This window comes from Leptodactylus fuscus, chromosome 1, assembly GCF_031893055.1.
Source record: "Leptodactylus fuscus isolate aLepFus1 chromosome 1, aLepFus1.hap2, whole genome shotgun sequence".
NCBI classification, from domain to species: Eukaryota; Metazoa; Chordata; class Amphibia; order Anura; family Leptodactylidae; genus Leptodactylus; species Leptodactylus fuscus.
In genome coordinates, this window is record NC_134265.1 from 199,465,622 (window position 1) to 199,487,480 (window position 21,859).

General features: G+C 41.0%; 1 protein-coding gene across 1 annotated transcript in view; it reads right to left on the bottom strand.

Annotated features, from left to right (window-relative positions):
* Positions 1-20,131, bottom strand: part of CREB3L3 (cAMP responsive element binding protein 3 like 3) — a 34,653-nt gene extending 14,522 nt beyond the window's left edge. The window contains exons 1-7 of the mRNA XM_075281485.1: positions 20,029-20,131; positions 8,119-8,247; positions 7,794-8,031; positions 5,479-5,594; positions 5,252-5,377; positions 2,974-3,080; positions 1,745-1,813 (exon numbers count right to left, since the gene is read on the bottom strand). Coding sequence (XP_075137586.1) covers positions 1,745-1,813; positions 2,974-3,080; positions 5,252-5,377; positions 5,479-5,594; positions 7,794-8,031; positions 8,119-8,247; positions 20,029-20,046 — 803 coding nt within the window. The 5' untranslated portion in view covers positions 20,047-20,131. The remainder of the gene's footprint in view (positions 1-1,744; positions 1,814-2,973; positions 3,081-5,251; positions 5,378-5,478; positions 5,595-7,793; positions 8,032-8,118; positions 8,248-20,028) is intronic.
* Between the last annotated feature and the right edge of the window lie 1,728 nt (positions 20,132-21,859).

Here is a 21,859-nt window from a genome sequence, read left to right on the forward strand (position 1 = left end):
GGGGAAAAGTTAGCTTGCGAAAATCGCAAACTGACAGGGATTTCCATGAAATAAAGTGACTTTTATGCCCCCAGACATGCTTCCCCTGCTGTCCCAGTGTCATTCCAGGGTGTTGGTATCATTTCCTGGGGTGTCATAGTGGACTTGGTGACCCTCCAGACACGAATTTGGGTTTCCCCCTTAACGAGTTTATGTTCCCCATAGACTATAATGGGGTTCGAAACCCATTCGAACACTCGAACAGTGAGCGGCTGTTCGAATCGAATTTCGAACCTCGAACATTTTAGTGTTCGCTCATCTCTAGAAATTACTTGTTCAACTAGGACATATACAGTGTGTATGTAAAGAAAAGGCTTGGACTGACCCAAAGCTGATACTCCTTAGCTTGATTAGAAAAGACAACTAAAACTAGTTGAAGGGGACGTGTTTGTTTGTTTTTTTTTTCTGTATTCTAAAGTGTGTGACCGCTCTATTGCGACTTTGCCTTTCTCTCAGTCATCCCGGGTAAGATCTGTGAGATTAAAAAGGACCTCCTGCGGCACTTTCTCACGGCCACCAGGGCTGTCATTCCTAGGCACTGGTGCAGTACTGCCCTGCCTTCCTTGCTTGAATTCCTGCAGGAGCTTCTCCTTATATGGAGAATGGAAGCCCTGGTTGCAGAGTATTCTCCAGATCCCTCCCGATTCGACAGTCTCTGGCGGCCCTGGGTATTGTTCCAAGAGTCTTCCTAGTTCTCCTCCTCTTTTTCATGACGAGGGGCCCTGGGGCTCTCCCCTTCCTCCTCCGCTTCCCGAACAGTTAGTGATCCCCTTCTCGCCCTTATTGATCTCCTTCTCCCTCTCTTCCCCCTTCTGTTTCCCTTGTTATTTTGTTTGTGGTCTTGTCTGATCTCCCTTGTATTTGTCTCTGTCCTTTTATTCCCCCTCCTGGTTCTATGTTGCTTCCAATGTCCTTGAATCTCTGATTACATTATTTGATGCAGGCAATTTTGTAGTATACTATGCTTAGTTGCTCGGGGATGGCTCCCCTGACTCACTGTTTCAGGGAGGCCTGCGTGCCATTCATACAGTGCAAAGTTGGGTCCATTCCTACCCAGTATTAAAAAGGTATTTTCTCATTAATTGGCTGCTGTCTGTGTAATATACATACATTATATATATATATATATATATATATATATATATATATATATATATATATAATTATATACACACACACACACATATACACTCAAATTTGCTCAAAAATGTAACTAACACCAAGAAGGGCGAGCCGTATGGTTATGGATTAGAGGAAGTGGCAGGCATCATTAAAATTTGCAAATGATCACAGTATCAAACCCATATGATTTGCATATCATATATGTGTATAAATTCAGTGATTCCCATAATTCCCATAAATTATTCCAATTTCAATGTCCAGGAGTTTTCTCTAGTTCATAAATTTATTCCGGTTTTCCATATTAAAGTCACATGAGAGTTGCATTTATGAGTTTACAGATGTTCAGGTTAACTCTGCTCCATCTGTAAGTTTTTTAATGACGGCAACTTTCACGCAACTCAAATATGACTGCAAAATTTTAAGTATTACTGTAAATATTGTATAATAATTTCTTATGGGTGATTTACCATATGGTCAGTCCTTGATCTGAAGTTACTATGATCCTGATCAAGGACAAAAACAAATCGTTTTCCCCATGTTCCTCTAAGTGTCTAATTCTGATTATATTGAATATACCACTTACATGTTGTGTTTCTCCAGCATTAGAACTTTGCGTTGCAGCTCTTGATTCTGAGCTGTACAGGCTGACATCCTAAGAGATATAGACATAGAATATGCGTCAGTGATTTAACGTAAATAATGTGTTACATGGTACAGCATGTACAGCACTGTGTTTGGCAAGCAGTGAAGAGGCCACTGGTTGGTGGGTGTGGTTTTGAACCCCCATCTTATATTGATGACCTATTCCAAGTATAAGACATCAATATTATACTCCCAGGAAAGTCCTTTAATTTATTTAGAAGCTAATTAATTAATTAATTAATTAATTATCTTGTGAGTTGACAGTGTGTAAATATGAAATCTGGCTATTGTTTCTTACATATATCTACTGACATCCTCTTGTTGTAGCCACGTCCTGAAAACTCAGCTGTCAAAAAGTTTGAATGGATGATATCAATGTGCCACCCAGGCCACAAAGCAGATAGGCATTGTCCTGAGTATTGCCGCAGGCTCACAGCTCTATACATGACTTCATGATAATACATGGTTAAAAGTACACAGCTAGCACACAGGCCTACCCTGTAAACCTCCTGCCACTCCATCACTGCCGCTTTGGTGGTCCCTGCTTGTCTTGTTGACGTGTCCTTCATTGTTGCTGTGTTTGCTTTTGTATTGCAGAGACTGCATATCATGTGTGCACCGTACATTATTTAGTTTTTAAGCTTGTGACTACCATTGTCTATTTTGCATTGTTTGAGTGTGTGATTGCCGCCATCTTGCTCTTGTAACCTATTCACCCAAGATTTACCTAAGATTGGGAGGCAACCACATTGTATGGATACAGAAACTGTTGGTCCCCAGTGTGTTGACAGTATAGAAATGGGCAGCTAGGGGCCTTAACAGTGGGGTATGATATAGAAATAGCTATACTTTTTAGAAATCACTCTTCTGAATTTTTTCAGTAAAGCGGCCAATCTCTTTAATAAACATGATCCAACATTTTTCATGACACTTTTGGTTGCACAGCTTTTGAGCAAGTTCTAGCTTTTATTATTCTGCAAGGCAATATTCAGACATTACAGTCATATTGTCTTTTCCTCAAAATTATGGCAAAACAATCAAGCAATTTTGCTAGATATACTACAGAAAACCACAATTTACCCCCTATGTGTGAATACACATCTGTGTTTTCTTTCTAAATGGGTAACTGTTCTGTTTTTATTGGTAAGAAATGTGTACAAAGATTATTACCTGGTTTCAAGTCCTTCCATGTACTCTTTCTTCTTCTTTCGGCTTTCTTGGGCTGACTGCTTATTGCGTATTTTACGCCTAATTTTCTTAAGGACACGTTCCTCATACTGTTCAAAAGTACAATATAAAAAAATGTTGAATTCAAAGGGTTGTTTGATGAAAAGCTTAAAGATTTCAGGAATACTGTACCTAGCATATATGGCAGGACACGCAACCACTATGGAGATTGTGGTAAGAGATGGCCTGTTACAGACAAGCTGACGCTAGGTTCACACCTGCGATCGGGTCTCCGTTCTGTGGTTTCTGTCTTCTGCATGCAAGAAGACGGAAAGCACAGACTGGGTCCGGCCGTGAGCGGCAGTGAGCGTTTTATGCTCTCCGCCGCGAAACCGTTTTTTTAAAAAATCCGGACACAGAGTACTGCATGTCCAACTCTGTGTCCGGATTAAAAAACCTGACTTTGCCGCGGAGAGCATAAAACGCTCACCGCCGCTCACGGCTGGACAGCTTTCTCACCCATTCAAATGAATGGGTGAGAAAGACTCCTGCAGGTTTCCGTCTCCTGCCTCTGTTTTATGCAGGAAACGGAAACCTGCAGAACGGAAACCGGGCGCAGATGTGAACGAGCCCTTATTCTGCTTGTCCAACACAATCATAATGGCTACCTTCAGCTTCCACTCACTGTGTATAGATTTATATATACCTCACAGGATTCAATACCATCTGTTTACATCTATATACAATTATTTTACTCTATTAGTGACTGCATGTATCTACGGTATGTAAATATGTTAAGAAATCAGCAGACCGTAGTTCATTATGACATGTGGAGTCCACTGATTGGACAATATCCTATTGGTTGGGTATGTCCCCCGAGTGCCTGGCCAACATGATAATGCGCCTTAGTTCCCCCACAATATAATGCTCCACACTCAGTATAATGCTCCTTAATGTCCCCACACAGTATAATGTTCCTTAATGCCACCCACACAGTATAATGCTCCTTAGCGCCCCCACACAGCATAAAGCTCTTTATTGCACCACTCATTATAATCAGCAAAGACAAAAAAATATATATCATGTGTGTAAAGATAAATCTTATATAACCAAAAAAGAACACACATTAAATAGAAAATTATATTTTATTAATGATGATAAATAAAATCATGCATGTAGACCAAAAACATAAAACAAAATGCTATGATAATAAATAGTGGGGACAAGATAATCAATGAACCACAAAATTTACCAAGGCATGGAGGTTTTAACCCCTTCCCGACATCGGGGGATGCCGGGTGTTTAACCATGGTGGCTGCCCCAGAGTTGGGCGGCCGTTATAGCCGACTGATAACTGCTGTATCATACAGCAGACACCATGCGCTAATGCCCATGGTGTGTAAGTCATTATATATGTATATCATTGAATACATTCCTATGTTTGATTGATTCCTACATTTTCACTTTTATCTTCATATGTATGTGACATGATGCCATTGCTATTATGTTATCATTTCCCATCGACCTTTAAAACCTCCATGCCTTGGTAAATTTTGTGGTTCATTGATTATCTTGTCCCCCCTATTTATTATCATAGCACTTTGTTTTGTTATATGTTTTTGGTCTAATTTTATATGTTATATGTTTTTGGCATAATTTTATTTATGATAATTAATAAAATATAATTTTTTTTATTTAATGTGTTTTTTTGGTTATACACCCAGTATAATGCCACATTAGTTCCCCCCACATAGTATAATGTCCCACAAACACAGTACAAAGCGCATTAGTGTTTTCCCACACACTATAATGCCATGTCAGTGCCCCCCACATAGTTTAAGATTTCTTAGTGCCCCTTCACTAGTTAGTGACATTGAGCGATTTTCATTTGACCACCAGTGATTAATTATTTATTTTTTCAAAAATTTTTTAAACCTGAAGTAAGTCATCTAGTCAAACGTGTGGTCTGAAAATATGGTGAATACTGGACATGTTCAGCTACTGTTTAACTTGGGCCTTTACCTGATGGTGGACCATGGTCATTGGACCTTTACTAAAAATAATTGGGTACCCCTGATCTAGGGCTATTCTCCACTGCTGTTAAATGGCTGAATTCATCTGCTTTTATTCTTGAACTTCAGTCACTGACATCAAACTGCTTATTAAATTGCTTTTTTAATAAGTTATAATAATGTTTATAATTTGTGGAATGTTTAATGAGAAATAACCCTATCACTATGTATTATGTAGTGAGATTACTCTACTGGGATCCTCAGGTTACCTTCGTGAGAGGTAGTTGGGTAGGTAGGATTACTCCTTCCTTTGACAGAAGCTTCTTTTCATCTTCAGTGAGGACTAGTTCACCACAAATCCCAGAATTACGACCATTTGATGGAATGCTATGCTGCTGCTTTCAGAGAAATAAAGTGGTACAAAGCATTAAATACAGAATTATATATTTTGGTGAAGCAAAAGTTTGAAGAGCTTTTGAATTAATGTATAGCTTACCAAGTCAAAGTTATTTGATAGCAATAGATCCTTTACTGTCAAGGAATATGAAGTATCTTTCCCCTGAGATTGAGTTTTCATATTATTCTCCGTGCAAAGTTGCACTGTCCACAAGTCTGAAAAAGATGATAACCTCAGGATTATTCAACCAAACTATTTATCTCATAGTTCAAATAGAATTAATAACCATACACTGATTTCATTGCATGTCCCCATTCCTCCCAAATAGGATTAGAACATGGAGTTCACCCCCGACAATACGTAAAGCCTTAATCTAACTGCAGTGCCATCTTTGATCCTGCCACATCTGTGTCAGAGCCTCAGCTTAAAAATGCAACATTTTGACAGATCTGGTTGAAAGAAAAGGAAGGAAGGAAGTCCTTTATGGAATTACGGGTCTTCTCCAATTTTTTTTTTTCCCCTATGTGGTCGTAGGTAGAGCTATTGTGTGTATAAGAACAACACAAAAAAACTGAGAAAAATGGCAAATTGGACATCATTTCATATAAAGCTCCAAACATAACCTGAACAAAATTTGGCACCTTTTCAAAATTGTGGGTAAATAAATTTGTTTCATATATGTGATGCTCGTTGATTTTCACCTGTGGCAAGTAACAGGTGTGGGCAATATAAAAAAAAATCACACCTAAAATCAGGTTAAAAGTACATCCAGACATCCATTCAGACATGTGAATGTTCCTTTGTCTACAGAGAGCAACATAATTAAAAAGTTTACAACACATAACACCATAGATAATTTCCCTGGATGTGGACGGAAGAGAAAAATTGCTGAAAAGTTGCAATGCAGGATGGTGGATAAGCAACCACAATCAAGTTCCAAAGAAATTCAAGTTGTCCTGCAGGTTCAGGGTGCATCAGTGTAATAAAAATAAGCCCTGTGACAGGAGACCGAGGAGGACCCGCATTGCTGAAACAGAGACATAAAAAACTAGACTGCACTTTGCCAAAATGTATGTGAGTAAGCCAAAATCCTTCTTGGAAAAGGTCTTGTGGACAGATGAGACCAAAATAGAGCTTTTGATAAAGCACAACAATCTACTGTTTACTAAAAACAGAATGAGGCCTGCAAAGAAAAGAACACAGAACCAGAAGTCATTGTGGAGGCTCAAAGATGTTTTGGGGTTGTTTTGCTGCCTCTGACACTGGGTGCCTTGACTGTGTTCAAGGCTTCATGAAATCTAAAAGTTAGCAAAGGATTTTGGGTCGCAATGTAGGGCCCAGTGTCAGAAAGCTGGGTTTGCATCCTAGGCCATGGGTCTACCTACAGGACAATGATCCCAAACATACTTCAAATAGCACCCAGAAATGGATTGAAACAAGGTGTTGGACATTTCTGAAGTGGCCAACGATGAGTTCGGATCTAAATCCCTTTTGAAACCTGAGGAGAGATCTTAAATTGCTGTTGGGAGAAGGCACCCTCCAAATATGAGAAACCCGGAGCAGTTTGCAAAAGAAAAGTGGTCCAAAATTTAATTGAGAGGTGTAAGAAGCTTGTTGATGGTTAAAAGAAGTGATTGATTTCAGGTTTTTCCAAAGGGTGTACAACCAAATTTTATATTGAGGGTGCTGGTAATTTTACATGAAATTATATAATTTTTGGCTTTTTTTCCCTCTGATTTTCGTGTTTTTCTGATACACACAAGGTAAATAAACATGTGTATAACAAAACATGTGTAATTAGAATAGTTTTCTGGGAGAAATACTTCATTTTCCCGTAATAATTTCAGGGGTGCCAACACTTACTGCCATTACTGTATATACCATTTTAATTACAAGAGTCGTGTGTTTTAGACATGGGCCTGAGGATGCACTAGTTCTGGATAATGCCAAGCACCATGCTGGCACAATTTTTTTTAACTAAGAGAAGCACAAGCAAAAATACAGTTTTTTTTAGTATTATTATTATTATTTAACGTTTACTATCCAAACCACAGAACGCCCAAGGACCCTGTTTCGCAGCTCTATAGTCACTACATGCGTTCAAATTATGTGCTCTGGCACAACACCATTAGTTCAGCATAACTGTTTCCTGCTTCGCCTCACTTTACTCCAGTATTATGCACAATGAGTAACTTTTTTTTTTTTAGTTTTTTAGAAACACTGAGTAGTGAAATAGAAACTTTCAAACATGGCCTCAATTAATCTAAAACTAAATTAAAATAAATCAACTCATTCTAATATTAGAATTATTAGAAATAATACAATTACTTGAATATATTTTCATTTCTAATACAGTGAAGGTATTCATTTTATCATAGTTTATTATTCATCTAAAACTAGTCCGCATACAGTACCTTCATGTTCCCCCAGATCAATAGATACATTACGTTCTTGGAAATCCCTCTGATTGTGCATCTGATTATGGTAAGAATCTGTATAATGGTACTGGGCAGGGCTATCCTGTTGGTCTGAGTGGTTGTCTTCAGAAAGACCACTATCACTGGCAGCGGGTGACCAGAGATTTGATTCGGAGGAGGAATCATTTTGTGCCAGTAGGAAAGACAAAAGTGTTTCATCATCCTTAGAATCATTCTGCATAAAAAAAAATTTGAAAAAATTATAACAAACAAAATAAGAAAACCTATACAGCATTTATAAATGATTTCCTTATATACTAACGTTTGTTTCAGATGTCCAAAAGGGTTCAGCAGATGAACATTCATGACGAAGAATACCATCTTGGCAATCAAATAGCAAATCCAGAAGCTCCAAACTCTGCATGCCAGCTTGGTTGAATATATTGACATCCTGTTTGTATGAAAGAAATGTATCAGCAATGCAGGATACTAGGCTGAACTGGATGGACATAGTCATGAGAAAAGCAATGTACACTTACTTTGAATTCTATGGTTTTACACATCAGTGGTAAAAATCACAAACAAAGCAGTGAGGAGTTTAAAAGCCTCCCATTGATTTCTATGTGTAGCGCGCGTAAGACCGTTACCCATTGAAATCAATGGGATTCTGTTTTACAGTGGTCACTGACACGTGATTACATGTCTGAATGACCGGAGCGTTACTCCGTGTGCATGCACCCTTAGGCTGAGTGCAAACAGGGTTTTTTGGTCCGGAAACTGAGGCGAAGGCCGCCTCACTTTCCAGACCAAAAAACGGGTAGCCACGACTGGATGCCAAGTGCAGTGCAGCACACTCTGCTCTGGATTAGGCCCAATGAATGGGTCTAGTCAGGAGGTGGGAGCGTCTTCAGACAGATTCGCCTCACGAATGATGAATCAGCATGTCCGTTCTTTTTTCCAGGAGCCGGAACAAACTGTTCCCGGAAAAAAAAGACCTGACCGGCTACCATTGATTTTTGATTTGCGGCGAATTCGGCCTCAAAATCAAGACCAAAAAAACTACTTGTGAACTCAGCCTTATACTGGTGAAATAATTCATCCTGTGAAATAACAGCTGGCAATTACGCCCCTATTTAACCCTTTAAGGACACAGGGTATTTTGGACCTGAATGCTCAGACCCCATTTTTCAAATATGACATCTTTTACTTTATATAGAATAGCTTCATAATGCAGTTATCTATCCACGTGATTCCTAGACTGTTTTTTCGTGACACATTGCTTTTTATGTTGGTGGTAAATTTTGGTCATTATACTTTGTGTTTGTTAAAAAAAGGACAATTTACTTAAAATGTCATAAAATTATAATTATATAGTTATTATGGTAAAAGAAGTCATATCACACATAATTCCTAAACAATAACTGGTAACATTTTCCATATGTCTACTTTATATTGGCATTGTTTCTTCAGTGTCCTTTAACTTTCCTAGGATGTTAGAAGGCTTAGAAATTTAATAGCAAATTCTCAGATTATTAAGAACACTTTGGCTGATTCCCCACGTTGTGGAAATGCAGCTTTTTTTGAGCGGAAGCCAAGAATGGCTACAGAAGGAACAGGAAATATAAAGGAAGTTCTTTTACTTCTCCCTTCTGCTCAATCCATTTCTGGAGTAAAATCTGCAACAAAGAAGCTACATCTCTGCAATGTTCACACAGGGTTCTTGGGGCCGGATTTTGATGTGGAGGCCACTTCAGAATCCAGTCATAGCATTCCGCTCCAGATTAGCCCCAAATGAATGGGCCTAGTTGGGAGGGAATGTCGCGCCGCAGAATCCGCAGCAAGAAAGTGCAGATTGCTTCTTTTTTCCACAAGCGGCAAAAAAACGCTACCAGAAAAAAGAAGTGAACAGCTCCTATTGAAGTCAATGGGAGGCATTTTTTGGAGTCGGATTCTGAGGTGGATTCCACGTCAAAATCTGATCCAAAAAACCCATAGCAGAAAAATGAACCCATTGAAGTCAATGGGAGGCTTTTTTTTCAGCGCTGAAATTCCACACCAAATTCCTCAACATTTTCCTCCATGTGAATGGACCCTAAGCCTTCAAGACTGTTTTCTAAGGACTGTAACAGGATTAGCTCACGGATCATCGTCTCCTCAGTTAGACAAGCACTTTTTGGCACAAAATGAAAGTCCCATCCAGCCACAACCAGTTTTATTAGTAGTGGTGCAGGAAAACAAAAACAAATACAATACAAAATAAAATCCTAGTGGTCCGGCTTCTACCTTCAACACAGGATACCTAACTATGAGAGACAGGCCTTCTGCACAGCTCCCTAAATGCAACATATAGCAATGTTACTCACAAGTGGTTTCCCAGGAGCAGAGAGCCATATACTTGTGGGCTCTCTGCCCTCTACCCTTCATGAAACCAGAAATTAACCCCACACATCACAAAACCTGGAGTGGCTGAGTGAAGTAGAGACACACCGAATTCCTCCATCTCCAGCAGCCAGACCTTTAAGGGCGAGTTCACACGGCGTGAACGCGCACGCATTCTAGCACGTATACACGTGTCAGAATGTGAGCGCTCAAAACAGATCCCATTCATTTCAATGTATCGTTACGGGCATATAACGTGTGTAATTTTGCACGTGTAATTTTGCGGCCACCAGCAAGGAGCACAGCTTTTTTCAATGTATAGTAGTAGAAGGATCCAGCGTCACCAGTTAAGTAAAATATAACTTTTATTTTTCCATATAAAAGTTTACAGCATTCCGATTAGCTACGCGTTTCGGGACCTTCCTCGTCCCTTCGTCATGGCATGGCTGTGTTTCTCAATTCGTGTATGTTTTGCCATCTAATCAGAATGCTGTAAACTTTTATATGGAAAAATAAAAGTTATATTTTACTTACCTGGTGACGCTGGATCCTTCTACTACTATACATCGTACTTGTGTGGATTGGAGTCTATCCGCATCCGTGCAGCCCAGGAACTTCATTACACATGGAATTAGGGTGAGCTGGATACCTGTATAATTGCTGAATTGTACAGCTTTTTTCAGCTGCATCTACAGTAGATTGTGTATGACAGGAACCTAGGAGAAATATACACTCCTTCTACCACTTTGCCCCTGTTCCTGTCACAGGACCTATTCAGTTCTGAAGTGACTTTGAGGGGCCTATATAATAGAAACACCCATAAATGATGTTATATTCTAGAAACTGTACACCTCAAAAATTTCAAAACAGTGTATAGGAACTTTGTAAACCCTTTAGGTGTTCCATAGGAATGAATTCAAAATGTAGGTGAAATTTCCAAATGTCATATTTTTATGCACCTTTTTCTTTTTCTTACTGTAATTTTTATTGAAAGGATTTTTGTAAAATACAATACAACACAAGAGTTGAAAACATAAAAAACATGAACGTGAAGCAATGCATATACTGTCAAATAGACTGGGGATGTATACACATCACAAAAACCTGAGAGTAGAAATGAGGGGGTAGGGGAGGAAGGGAAGGGGAAGGAGTCAGAGACCATTCAAAATACAGTATGTGTCCCAAGATGACCATATAGCCTGGAATGCCTCAACAGTATGGTTAAGTGTGGCTGTCAAGTTCTCCATGCTACGGACATCCCAAAAAATATGATACAGGGTACCCACTCCTGCCTGGCAACACCAACATTGGGAAGAAATGTTAGGATTAAGGGAGTGGAGGAAGGCTGGGGTATGGTACCAGTGCATAATTAGCTTGTACTGAGTCTCCCGGAACGTAACACAGGAGGATTTAGCTGCACGAGACCAGATAATTTGCCATTGGTTCGGGGAGATCTGCCTGTTCAAGGCCCCAGACCACCTCTCCATATATTTATGCGATATGGGGTCCTGCCATCCAGAGGATACCATAAATGCCAGAGATAAAGGCCTGCAGTAGAGTTGCCCGCACGACAGTTTTTCAAAGACAGTCGGTGGGGACACCTTCAGAGAGCCGAACTGGGTAAAAACAAAATGGACAATCTGCTGGTAATGCAACCATTCAGTGGCGAGTAGATGTAGTTCTGACACAAAATACTCAAAGGGCCTAAGCACCAACGTCAGCGGGTCTATTAAGTCAGCGACACGGAAAAGGCCAAGCCTACTCCATGGTCGCACCAAAGCTGACGTAAGTCCCTCCAGTAAGAGGGGGTTGTACAAAAAGGAAATCATAGACGAACACTGGGAGGCCAGGGGAAAGATTTTAGAGCAGGTAATCCAAATGGCCCTTGTGAAGCGTATAGGACCCAAAAGTGGAGTGGACGGAAGGGGAGAGGAACGGGACCACAGAAACGCATTGGGATGCATCGGAGCCATCCAGAGTTTCTCTATCTCAACCCATTTGGTATAGGCCTGCGGGGCTGACCAAAATGGTAGGCAGCGCAAGTGAGCAGCCCAATAATAATGCAATATGTGTGGTACCGCCAAGCCCCCCTCCTCCCTACCAGATAGCATCACCAAACGGGGTATGCGGTGACGCTTGCCATTCCAAATAAACTTAAAGATGGATTTTTGAAGCGAGCACAATTCAGAGTGAGGTACTGCAACCGGAAGAGTTTCAAAAAAGTAGAGGAGCTTCGGGAGGAGGGACATTTTGACCGCATTAATACGACCTATAAGCGAAATATGGAGAGGACGCCATTTATCCAAGAGGGCTCTCAGTTCATTAAAGAGGCTAGGGTAATTAACTGAATAGAGGGTGGAGTAGGAAGGGGAGAGCTGGATCCCAAGATATCAGAGAGAGCGTTCCTGCCATTGAAAGTCAAAGTTGGAACGAAACAGTTGTAAATCAGCAGTAGGAATATTAAGGGGGAGGGCTTCAGTCTTGGTGGGGTTAACTTTATAACCGGAGAAATCACCATAAATCTTAAAGGGGTTGTCCCATCACAAGGATCCTATCTATACTGCTTGTTAATGTGAATGTAAGACTTTTCCTAAGTACATTGCTTCAGCAAAACTGCTTTGTTTGTCCACTATCTTACTTTATTCATTTTTATTTGACACATCCCTTGACTTATCTGGTCATAAGTCAAGTGATGTATCTGCTGCTCTGAGGGGGTAGGGAGGAGGGGCTAAGTGCACGGGAGCGAGCCTGGAGGGGGGGGTAGTTTACCCTTTGGGGGGGAAGGGGCCGCCAATACAGACCCGGCATCCGCTGTAATAGAGAGGCGGATGCCGGTGAGGGTTAGACGCCGGCACAGATGCCTGCAACATTGCTATGCTCCTGCCCTGCATGAAGCCAGCAGCAGCAGGAGCAGAGGGGGGGGGGGCGGAGGAGCGGAATAACAGCATCGCTCCTGCCGCTGCTGGCTTCATGCAGGGCAGGAGCATAGCGATGTTGCAGGCACCTGTGCCGGCATCTAACCCTCCCCGGCATCCGCCTCTCTATTACAGCGGATGCCGGGTCTGTATTCGCATTGTGAAGGCTAGACTGGTCTCACCATCTATGAGCGTGCACGTAGGGCCAGTGGCATCTCGCCGCTGGCTTTGCATATGTAACCCCACCCACCAATGATGCAACAAAGCAGGAAGACAGAAGATTTTACAGCAACAAAGACTGGTAAGTATGCAACGTGGGAATACCCCTTTAAGGACCTTGAGAAGGTTGGGGAGAGAAATATGGGGATTTGTAAGGGTCAGGAGAACATCATCGGCAAACAAACTAATTTTAAAGGATTTATCTCTAACCAAAACACCCGAAATATCAGGATTCAACCGAATCTGGGCAGCCAAGGGCACAATGCATAAGGCAAAAATAAGAGGTGATAAAGGACAGCTTTGCCGAGTCCCATTATGAATGGGAAATGGAGCAGAGACTGAGTTAGGGAGTTTCACCACCGCCGAGGGGCAAGAATAGAGCCCCTCAATAGCGGTGAGAAAGGCCCCAGACAGACCAAAGCTACCCAGGGCACCTTTTTCATTTTAAACTATTTTTCCTGTAATAAAGACGGAGTTAAAAGCAAAACATGCCACAATATTTATTAGACTGAAGCCCCACGTTGCAGAAACGCAACTTTTTTTCTAGCAGATTTTGTTGTAGTTTTTTGAGCCAAACTCAGGAGTGGATTAAGCAGAAGGGAAACGTGTAAGAACTTACTATATATTTCCCATTCCCTCTGTAGCCACTCCTAGGCTTGGCTAAAAAAAAAATCAGCAAAATCTGCAACAAAAGAAGCTGCGTTTCTGCAGTGTGGGGCCTCAACCTTATGCTGATTCTGCAGTTTGTAGAAATATCCCCTATGTGATTCTTCTGTGCAACTTGATTCAAACCCTGTCCTCAGAAATGAAAGAGCACCTTTATGGATTTTGGTGCAGTGATTTTATTAGGATAGTGTTTAGACACCATGTTGAATTTGCAGAGCCCTAGAGTTACCACAATAATAGAAAATCCAAAAAGTGACCCATTCTGGAAACTAGATCCCTTAAGGAATTCATCTCAGGGTGATATCACAATTTTTATCCTTCAGGCTTTTCACTGAACTTATCTTTATTTGGCCGTCAATTAGAAAAAATTATAATTTTTCCAGTTATATATACTTTTTCGTCATTTGTAGCCCATCTTGTTACACAATGTCTCCTGAGTATGTCAATGCCCAATTTTGTGGTCAAGAACTGCTGTTTGGGCACAGAGGAGGGCTCAGAAGTGAAGGACTGTTATTTGTCTTTCAAAGCTTTGATTTTATGGGAATGGTTAATAGGTACCATGTCACATTTGGAGAGCCCTAGAGATACCACAGCAGTGGAATACCCATAAAAAGTGACCGTTTTGGAAACTAGACTCCTTACCGAATTTATGAATTTATCTAGGGGTATAGTGAGCATTTTGACCCCACAAGCTTTTCCAAACGGTATTGCAAAGCAGAAGGTATAGAAGGAAAATTGCAATTTTCGAGTCGTATATGCCATTTCAGTGCTCAATATATTGTGCCCAGCATGTGCCATCAGAGACATTGACCCGATAAATTATATTGTGAGTTCTCCTGAGTATGGCAATACCCTACATGCGGCTACTGTGTGATGCCTGACCACACGGCAGGACTTAGATTGGAAAAGGACTGTGGATTTGGCAGCGTAAAAGCATTTCAGCTAAGACATTTGTGTAAGGCCCTTGGGGTACCAGTACAGCTGAGACCCCAAAGAAATGACACCATTTTAAAAACTGTACCCCTTTAGGCATTTATCTAGGGGTACAGTGAGCATTTGGACCCAACAGGCTTTTCCAAATGGTACTGCACAGCAAATGGTACAGAAAGAGAACTGCAATTTTTGAATCATAAATGTCATATCAGTGTCCCATATATTGTGTCATCAGAGACATGCAGTCCGAAAACTATTAAGTGGGCTATCCCGGGTACAAAAAAGGTGTATATGTGGGTGTAAACTGCTGTTTGGGCACACAGTAGGGAAGGAGAACTGCACAATTCAGCTTTTGGAGTAAAAATTTAGAGGAACTTTCTGGATACCATGTTTTTGCAGAGCTCTGGAGGTGCCAGTAACATGGAATTCCCCAGGAAGTGACCCCATTTTGTAGAGTCAATTATAGGGTCTCTGCAAACATGATATTGTGTTCAAAAAAACAACTATCTAAATCTGCGTTCCAAAAACACATAGTTCTCGTTAGCATCTACTGTGTGCCCAAACTGAAGTGTATGCCTACATGTATGACACTTCTGTACCCAGGATAACATACTCAACAATGTCATATGTGGGTATCAACTGCTGTTTGGGCACAGTCAAGCACGGAAGAAAAGGAGCTAAATTTTGGTTTTTGCAGCAGTTTGGAATTTTTAAACATAATGCCACCTTTGCAGAGCCCCTGAATTGCCAGTAAAGTGGAATCCGCAGACATGTGACCCCATTTTGGAAACAACATCACTGAAGGGATTTATCAAGCATTTTAACCCTTGAGTGTTGCATTAATTTAATTTCCAGAAATGAATGCACAGCTGATAATGAAATTTGTGCTCGGCTGTGCAGTAAAATGCAGCGGTTTTTTTTTTGTTTGGTTCTGTAACAGGAAAAACACAGCATTTCCGTAATGTGGGAAATGCCTTAAGCTGAGGCCCCACGTTGTGGAAACACAGCTTCTTTTGTTCTATATTTTGCTGGGGGGTTTTGAGTCAAACCTAGGGGTGGCTACAAAAGGAATAGGAAATATATAGAAAGTTCTAATACTTCTACCTATTGCTCAATCCATTCCTGGCTTTGACTCAAAAAACCGGAGCAAAATCTGCAACAAAATAAGCAGCATTTCCGTATCGTGGAGCCTGAAACTTAGGCTAAGGCCCCACGGGATGACCCGCAGCTATAAAGCGCTGCAGGAAAAACCGTGGTGGCAACGCATCGCGGTTCTTCCCACAGCACTTTGAACAGAAAGTTCACACAGCTTTCCTCCACTGACTTTCTGTTTCAATTATATATCTATGGGGAAACCACTTGCGTTTCTGTAGATATAACTGACATACTGGGATTTCCAAAACGGCACTGGTTTTGTAAATCACAGTGTGTCCAAGCCGCGGTTTTTATAGTTTTACAGTAACTGCAAAGTGGATGGGATTCATGCGAATCCCATGCCCACTTTGTGGTAAAAACCGCAGCACGGACACACTGTGATTTCCAAAAGCAGTGCGGTTTTGGAAATCGCAGCGTGTCAATTATATCTACGTAGATATAATGGTAACAGAAAGTCAGCCGAGGAAAACTCTGTGAACTTTCTGTTCAAAGCGCTGCGGGAAGAACCGCGATGCGTTCCAGCTGCAGTTTTTCCCACAGCGCTTTAGCGCTGCATGTTGTCCCATGGGCCTTAGGGGACATTCACACGGAGTAACGCCGGGCGTGTATCACAGCCGTACACACCGGCGTTACGGCAGACTGCCGAACACTTCCCATTCACTTCAATGGGAGCGCTCGTAAACGCCGCTGTTACGAGCGCTCCCATTGAAGTGAATGGGAAGTGTTCGGCAGTCTGCCGTAACGCCGGCGTGTACGGCTGTGATACACGCCCAGCGTTACTCCGTGTGAATGCCCCCTTAAAGGGATTTTTGAGAAATTGGTGACCTATTCTTAGGTCAAGATATCATTTGAAAATTGGCAGGCATCTGAAGCCTTGGACTTTCAACAATCAGCTGTTGCCATTACCATTCAGATAACCACTACAGCTGTATCACTACCTACAAGGTACAATGCTGTCCATTTGTATAGTGGCTGTGCTTGGTATCATCGCTGAGCACTTTCATTTGAATGGGACTGCGCTGCAAACAGATCATGTGACTGATGAATGTGACATTTCATGGCCTGTAAAAAAATTTCAGGGGGTGCCATTACAGGGAGCTTATCCGCAGGATAGACAATCAAATCCTGAAAAATCCCTTCAAGCCAAAATATTTAATCCACCATTGACAGCACCGTGGTTGCATATCAGTTATTCAGCCCCAGCTAGGATTAGAGTTTTCGGCGGAAAGATTCAGGTCACTTTCCGATTTGTCTAAGTACATTGGCCATAGTGTACGGTGGATTGTTGGTTAGCTTCCCTCTTAGGCCTGGTTCACATCTGCATTCGATATTCCATTCGGGGAGTCCGCATGGGGACCCCCCGAACGGAATACCAAACGCACTGACAAGCGGTGAGCTTATGAAAGCACACGGACCCCATAGACTATAATAGGGTCATGAGGAGAGGAAAGTACTTCATCAACTTTTTTTTTAGTTTTTCTTAAGTATTTGTGTTAATATTTTTGGAAAAGTCTAAATACAGGGGTATAGGGAAACTCACAATTGTCAACACACTAATAGTCCCTATTCACAAACCAAAGAACATAAAACTTAGCTTTTAATAAATAATCATTAAAACTTAGTTACTTCAGTCACCAACAATTAGTTAGACACTCTTAGTTAGCCACTCTTTGTTTCTGATTCAATTAAAGTGGACATATAGAGCACATACACAAGTAAAGTGTGGTTAGGTTAATTTCACTGGGCGAGTCATTAGCAGTCTCCCTTTTTGCCAGCTGCTATTCCTCCCCAACAATTCCCTTGTCTCTATCCACACTACAAGTAAACACACTGTTACTGGTCTGTTATAAGTTGTTAGTATATCAATTACGGAGTCATACATAGAGTTAAAGAAAACTGGCAGTGATGTAAATGTCTGGTAAGGTACTTAGAACGGTCCCTGGTCAGTCAATCCGTTCCCCAGCCCACAACTACCAGTACCCTCGTCTCCACTAACTGATTAGAGTGGTAAACTCCTTATACTAACAGCCATAGATACCTTATAACAGACCAGTAACAGTGTGTTTACTTGTAGTGTGGATAGAGACAAGGGAATTGTTGGGGAGGAATAGCAGCTGGCAAAAAGGGAGACTGCTAATGACTCGCCCAGTGAAATTAACCTAACCACACTTTACTTGTGTATGTGCTCTATATGTCCACTTTAATTGAATCAGAAAGAAAGAGTGGCTAACTAAGAGTGTCTAACTAATTGTTGGTGACTGAAGTAACTAAGTTTTAATGATTATTTATTAAAAGCTAAGTTTTATGTTCTTTGGTTTGTGAATAGGGACTATTAGTGTGTTAATATTTTTGGAACAATGATAATTGTCAATTGTCTATTTCAGTCTTCCAAACTCCTTTTAGATAACTTGCTATCAAGCAGGGAGATATTAGTTCTTGGACTTTGCTCCCAAAGTGTACGCGTGTATCATGCAGATGATTAACACAGGGTCCAAAGGAGAAGGAACAAAAACACTAAAGTTTCTAGTTATTGCAACACAACTTGATCAAAATCAATGGAGGAAATATGCTTTTCACATATATGTACAGAAAAGACACACACTTAAAAAGATATATAAACCTTGCAATTCCTAGCTCTGCCATGTAGATATCCTGTAAAGGTGATCTGGCTAGAAGTGAGTCAAGAATGAAATGCAATATTGCATAGTGAGACATTAGACCAACTCTTTCCTGAACTGATAATCATAATCGAAAAAGAACAGGCCATAGAGAATAAGGAAAAGGGAGTCATTGTTATTTACTGGAATATGCCTTAACGACAAAAAATACATATTATTTACAATCATAGTAATAAGAATAAAGAACATTCTCCAGTATTCTACCACTCAGAGGGGATTTGTACAACCAAAACCAGACATTAGAGTAACAAACTAAGCAGCAATAACTAGTTGTGATTGTTGGAAATTAATACTCGTATAAAAAAAACATGCCTCCTGTCAGAGAATGGATACGCAGAGGAAATAATCAAGAGGAACACGATTTATGCATTATGCTCATGGTGCACCCTGCTTTTAAGTGTATATGTTCAACTAGGTGGGCTCTGGCGTACAGATAATGGAGTTTCTGTGGTCAGTGCTCTACAATCTGGATTGGATAACTGTGTCAAAAAGGTCCTTAAATAATTACGATTCTGATGATTCTCTCTCTAGGGACACTTGCAATAAGCTATTATGGGTGGGGATGCAAGTGGAACATCCTCAGTGAAGCATTATGTGGTACCCCCAAAAAAACAATGGGCTGACAAGTGAGCATGACTAGAACTGGGACCACTCATCGTAGAAGTTTATTCATTCAATATAATATATAATATATTGTGTCCCTTTATTCCCTAATATCTCAGCATTCCCAAATAGGAAATAGGTAAATAGAGATATATTAACCAGCGCCCCCTTCAGTCTTAGGCCTGGTTCACATCTGCGTTCGGTATTCTGTTCAGGGGGTCCGCTTGGGGACCCCGCCAAACGGAATACCGAACGCATTGACAAGCGGTGAGCAATGAAAGCACACGGACCCCACAGACTATAATGGGGTCTGTGTGTTTTCTGCATGGTGTCCACATGAGTCATGCGGAGAGGAAAGTAGTTCATGAAGTACTTTTCTTTCCGCATGTTCCGTGCGGACACCGCGCGGAAAACACAAGGACCCCAGATGTGAACCAGGCCTTATTGTGAAATTACTCTATATACAAAAACAAACAGAAGAAAACATAAAGCACAAAGCAGTGTCACTGTGTATAGAGCACAAGATTTTGGTACATAAATGAGACTTCATATAACTTATTCAGGTTAGATGTATATATCTGGATCCAAAGCAACCTTAGAGAACACAAATACAGTTAGCCTAGGCTTAAAGGTAGTAGTTAAAGGTAGACTGTGAAAAAGAAGAAACAAATGAGTAAAACATACCTGCGTCTTAACCTCCATGGCTCTCAGAGATTCATTCACGGGAAGTCTATTTGGTATCTTACACCTAATTCCTTAAGTTTCTCTTCAGTGTATCTTGTCTGGATTGTTTATGTGCCCACTCTGTGCCAATGTTGTAGCTTACTCCAAAACAACTTCCTTATTCTGGTTGTTCACTTCCCTCCCCTAAGTATATTTCAGCAGGCTGGAATAGCGTAACACAGTGTTTGTGAAACATGGGATCAAAGTCCCCCTCAATGATTTTACTTTGACCTTTAACATATATTACTGTACTAACTAGTGCGATTACTACAAGAAGCGGCGCCAGACATCACTTATAGGACAATGTAAATAGAAAACTTGGAGATAACGTCATTTGGAATATTCATTTCTCCAGAAATTATTTACTTAATGGATCGCGAGGGGACAGCCAAGTCTGAGGAATCATTTTGAGGAGTTTTCTAGACCGGTTATGACATTGCACTTTTTGGCTCCTCCCAGATAGATGTCTATACCGTAGTTGATAAGGTAACTGGCAATGTCCACCTGGGGAAGCCCACATTTCAAACCAAGGCGTAACTACCAGGGTAGCGGCTGCCACAGGGCCTGGGACATTAAGGGGCTCTGCGACAGCCGCTACCACTGTGTTTTTTTATTTTTAATAGGCCATTACTGGCTGGAGTAGCTCCAGCCGGTAACGGACTCCATTTACTTACCTCTCCGGGCAGGCTTCAGGCCTACTAGTGTGACATCCCTGATGTCACATGACCGGGGCCTGCGTTTCTATGCGTCGTGATGCAGGCCCAGGTCATTTGACTTGCTGCACGTCATTGAAGATGGCCGACTTCAGCGGGGAGTGCGTTGGAGCCAGGGATAGGTAAGTAATAGTGTTTTTTATGTTTGTATTCCCCTCCTTGGGTCTCCAATTATTATAGTCTGAGGTCGGAAAAGACCCCAGAGAATAATAATTGTTCATGGATGTCCACAATGGGGCATAATAGTGTGTGTATGGGCCACTATGGAGTCATAATACTGTGTGTACAAGGGCCTTTATGGGGCATAAAACTGTGTGCAGGGGCCACTATGGGGCATAATTGTGCGGGGGGATGTCGGTCGGGGTCTTTGGTGTCGGTTGGGGGGCCCCATGTCAAAAGTTCGTCACAGGGCCCCGCCATTCCTAGTTATGCCCCTGTTTCAAACAGATATAAGTTGGAAATACACCTATCCTATAATCTTTGAATGGAAAAATATTGATCCTATGTAAGATCCTATCCAAAATTATCTTTGAGCAACCGGCCAAAGGGAGTCACCAGAAAACCTACTTTTAACCATTTTTTAATGTTAAACATATTATTTAAAAAAACTGAAGTTTAAAAATTTTTTTCCATGCCACCATCAATGTTTAAAAAGGGTGCTAAACTTTGCAATTTTCACTCTGACCACTAAAACCAAATAGTGTAATATACTAATTCTGTAAAGGTTTTCTTTGCAACAGTCACCTCATATACAATCACAGACAAGATTACGACGGGATATAACACCTCTAAAGATAACACCACTGAGCCATCATTGCAGCCACTACTGGCAATAGATGTCACAGCATATCTATACCGCTCCCTGCACAGAGCATATGTAGAAAACTCTCCTATAGACCTCATTGGATCAACTTCAATCTATTGTTGCCTATTACCACGAGATTGCTGAAAAGCATGTCACTAATTGCTGTTAACAGAAGAGAAACTTAGGTAACAGAGCAGTTACCTACAACAATGAGATTGCTGGAAAGCATATAATTAAATACTGTTAATAGAGCAGAGGAGAAATTTAGGCAAAC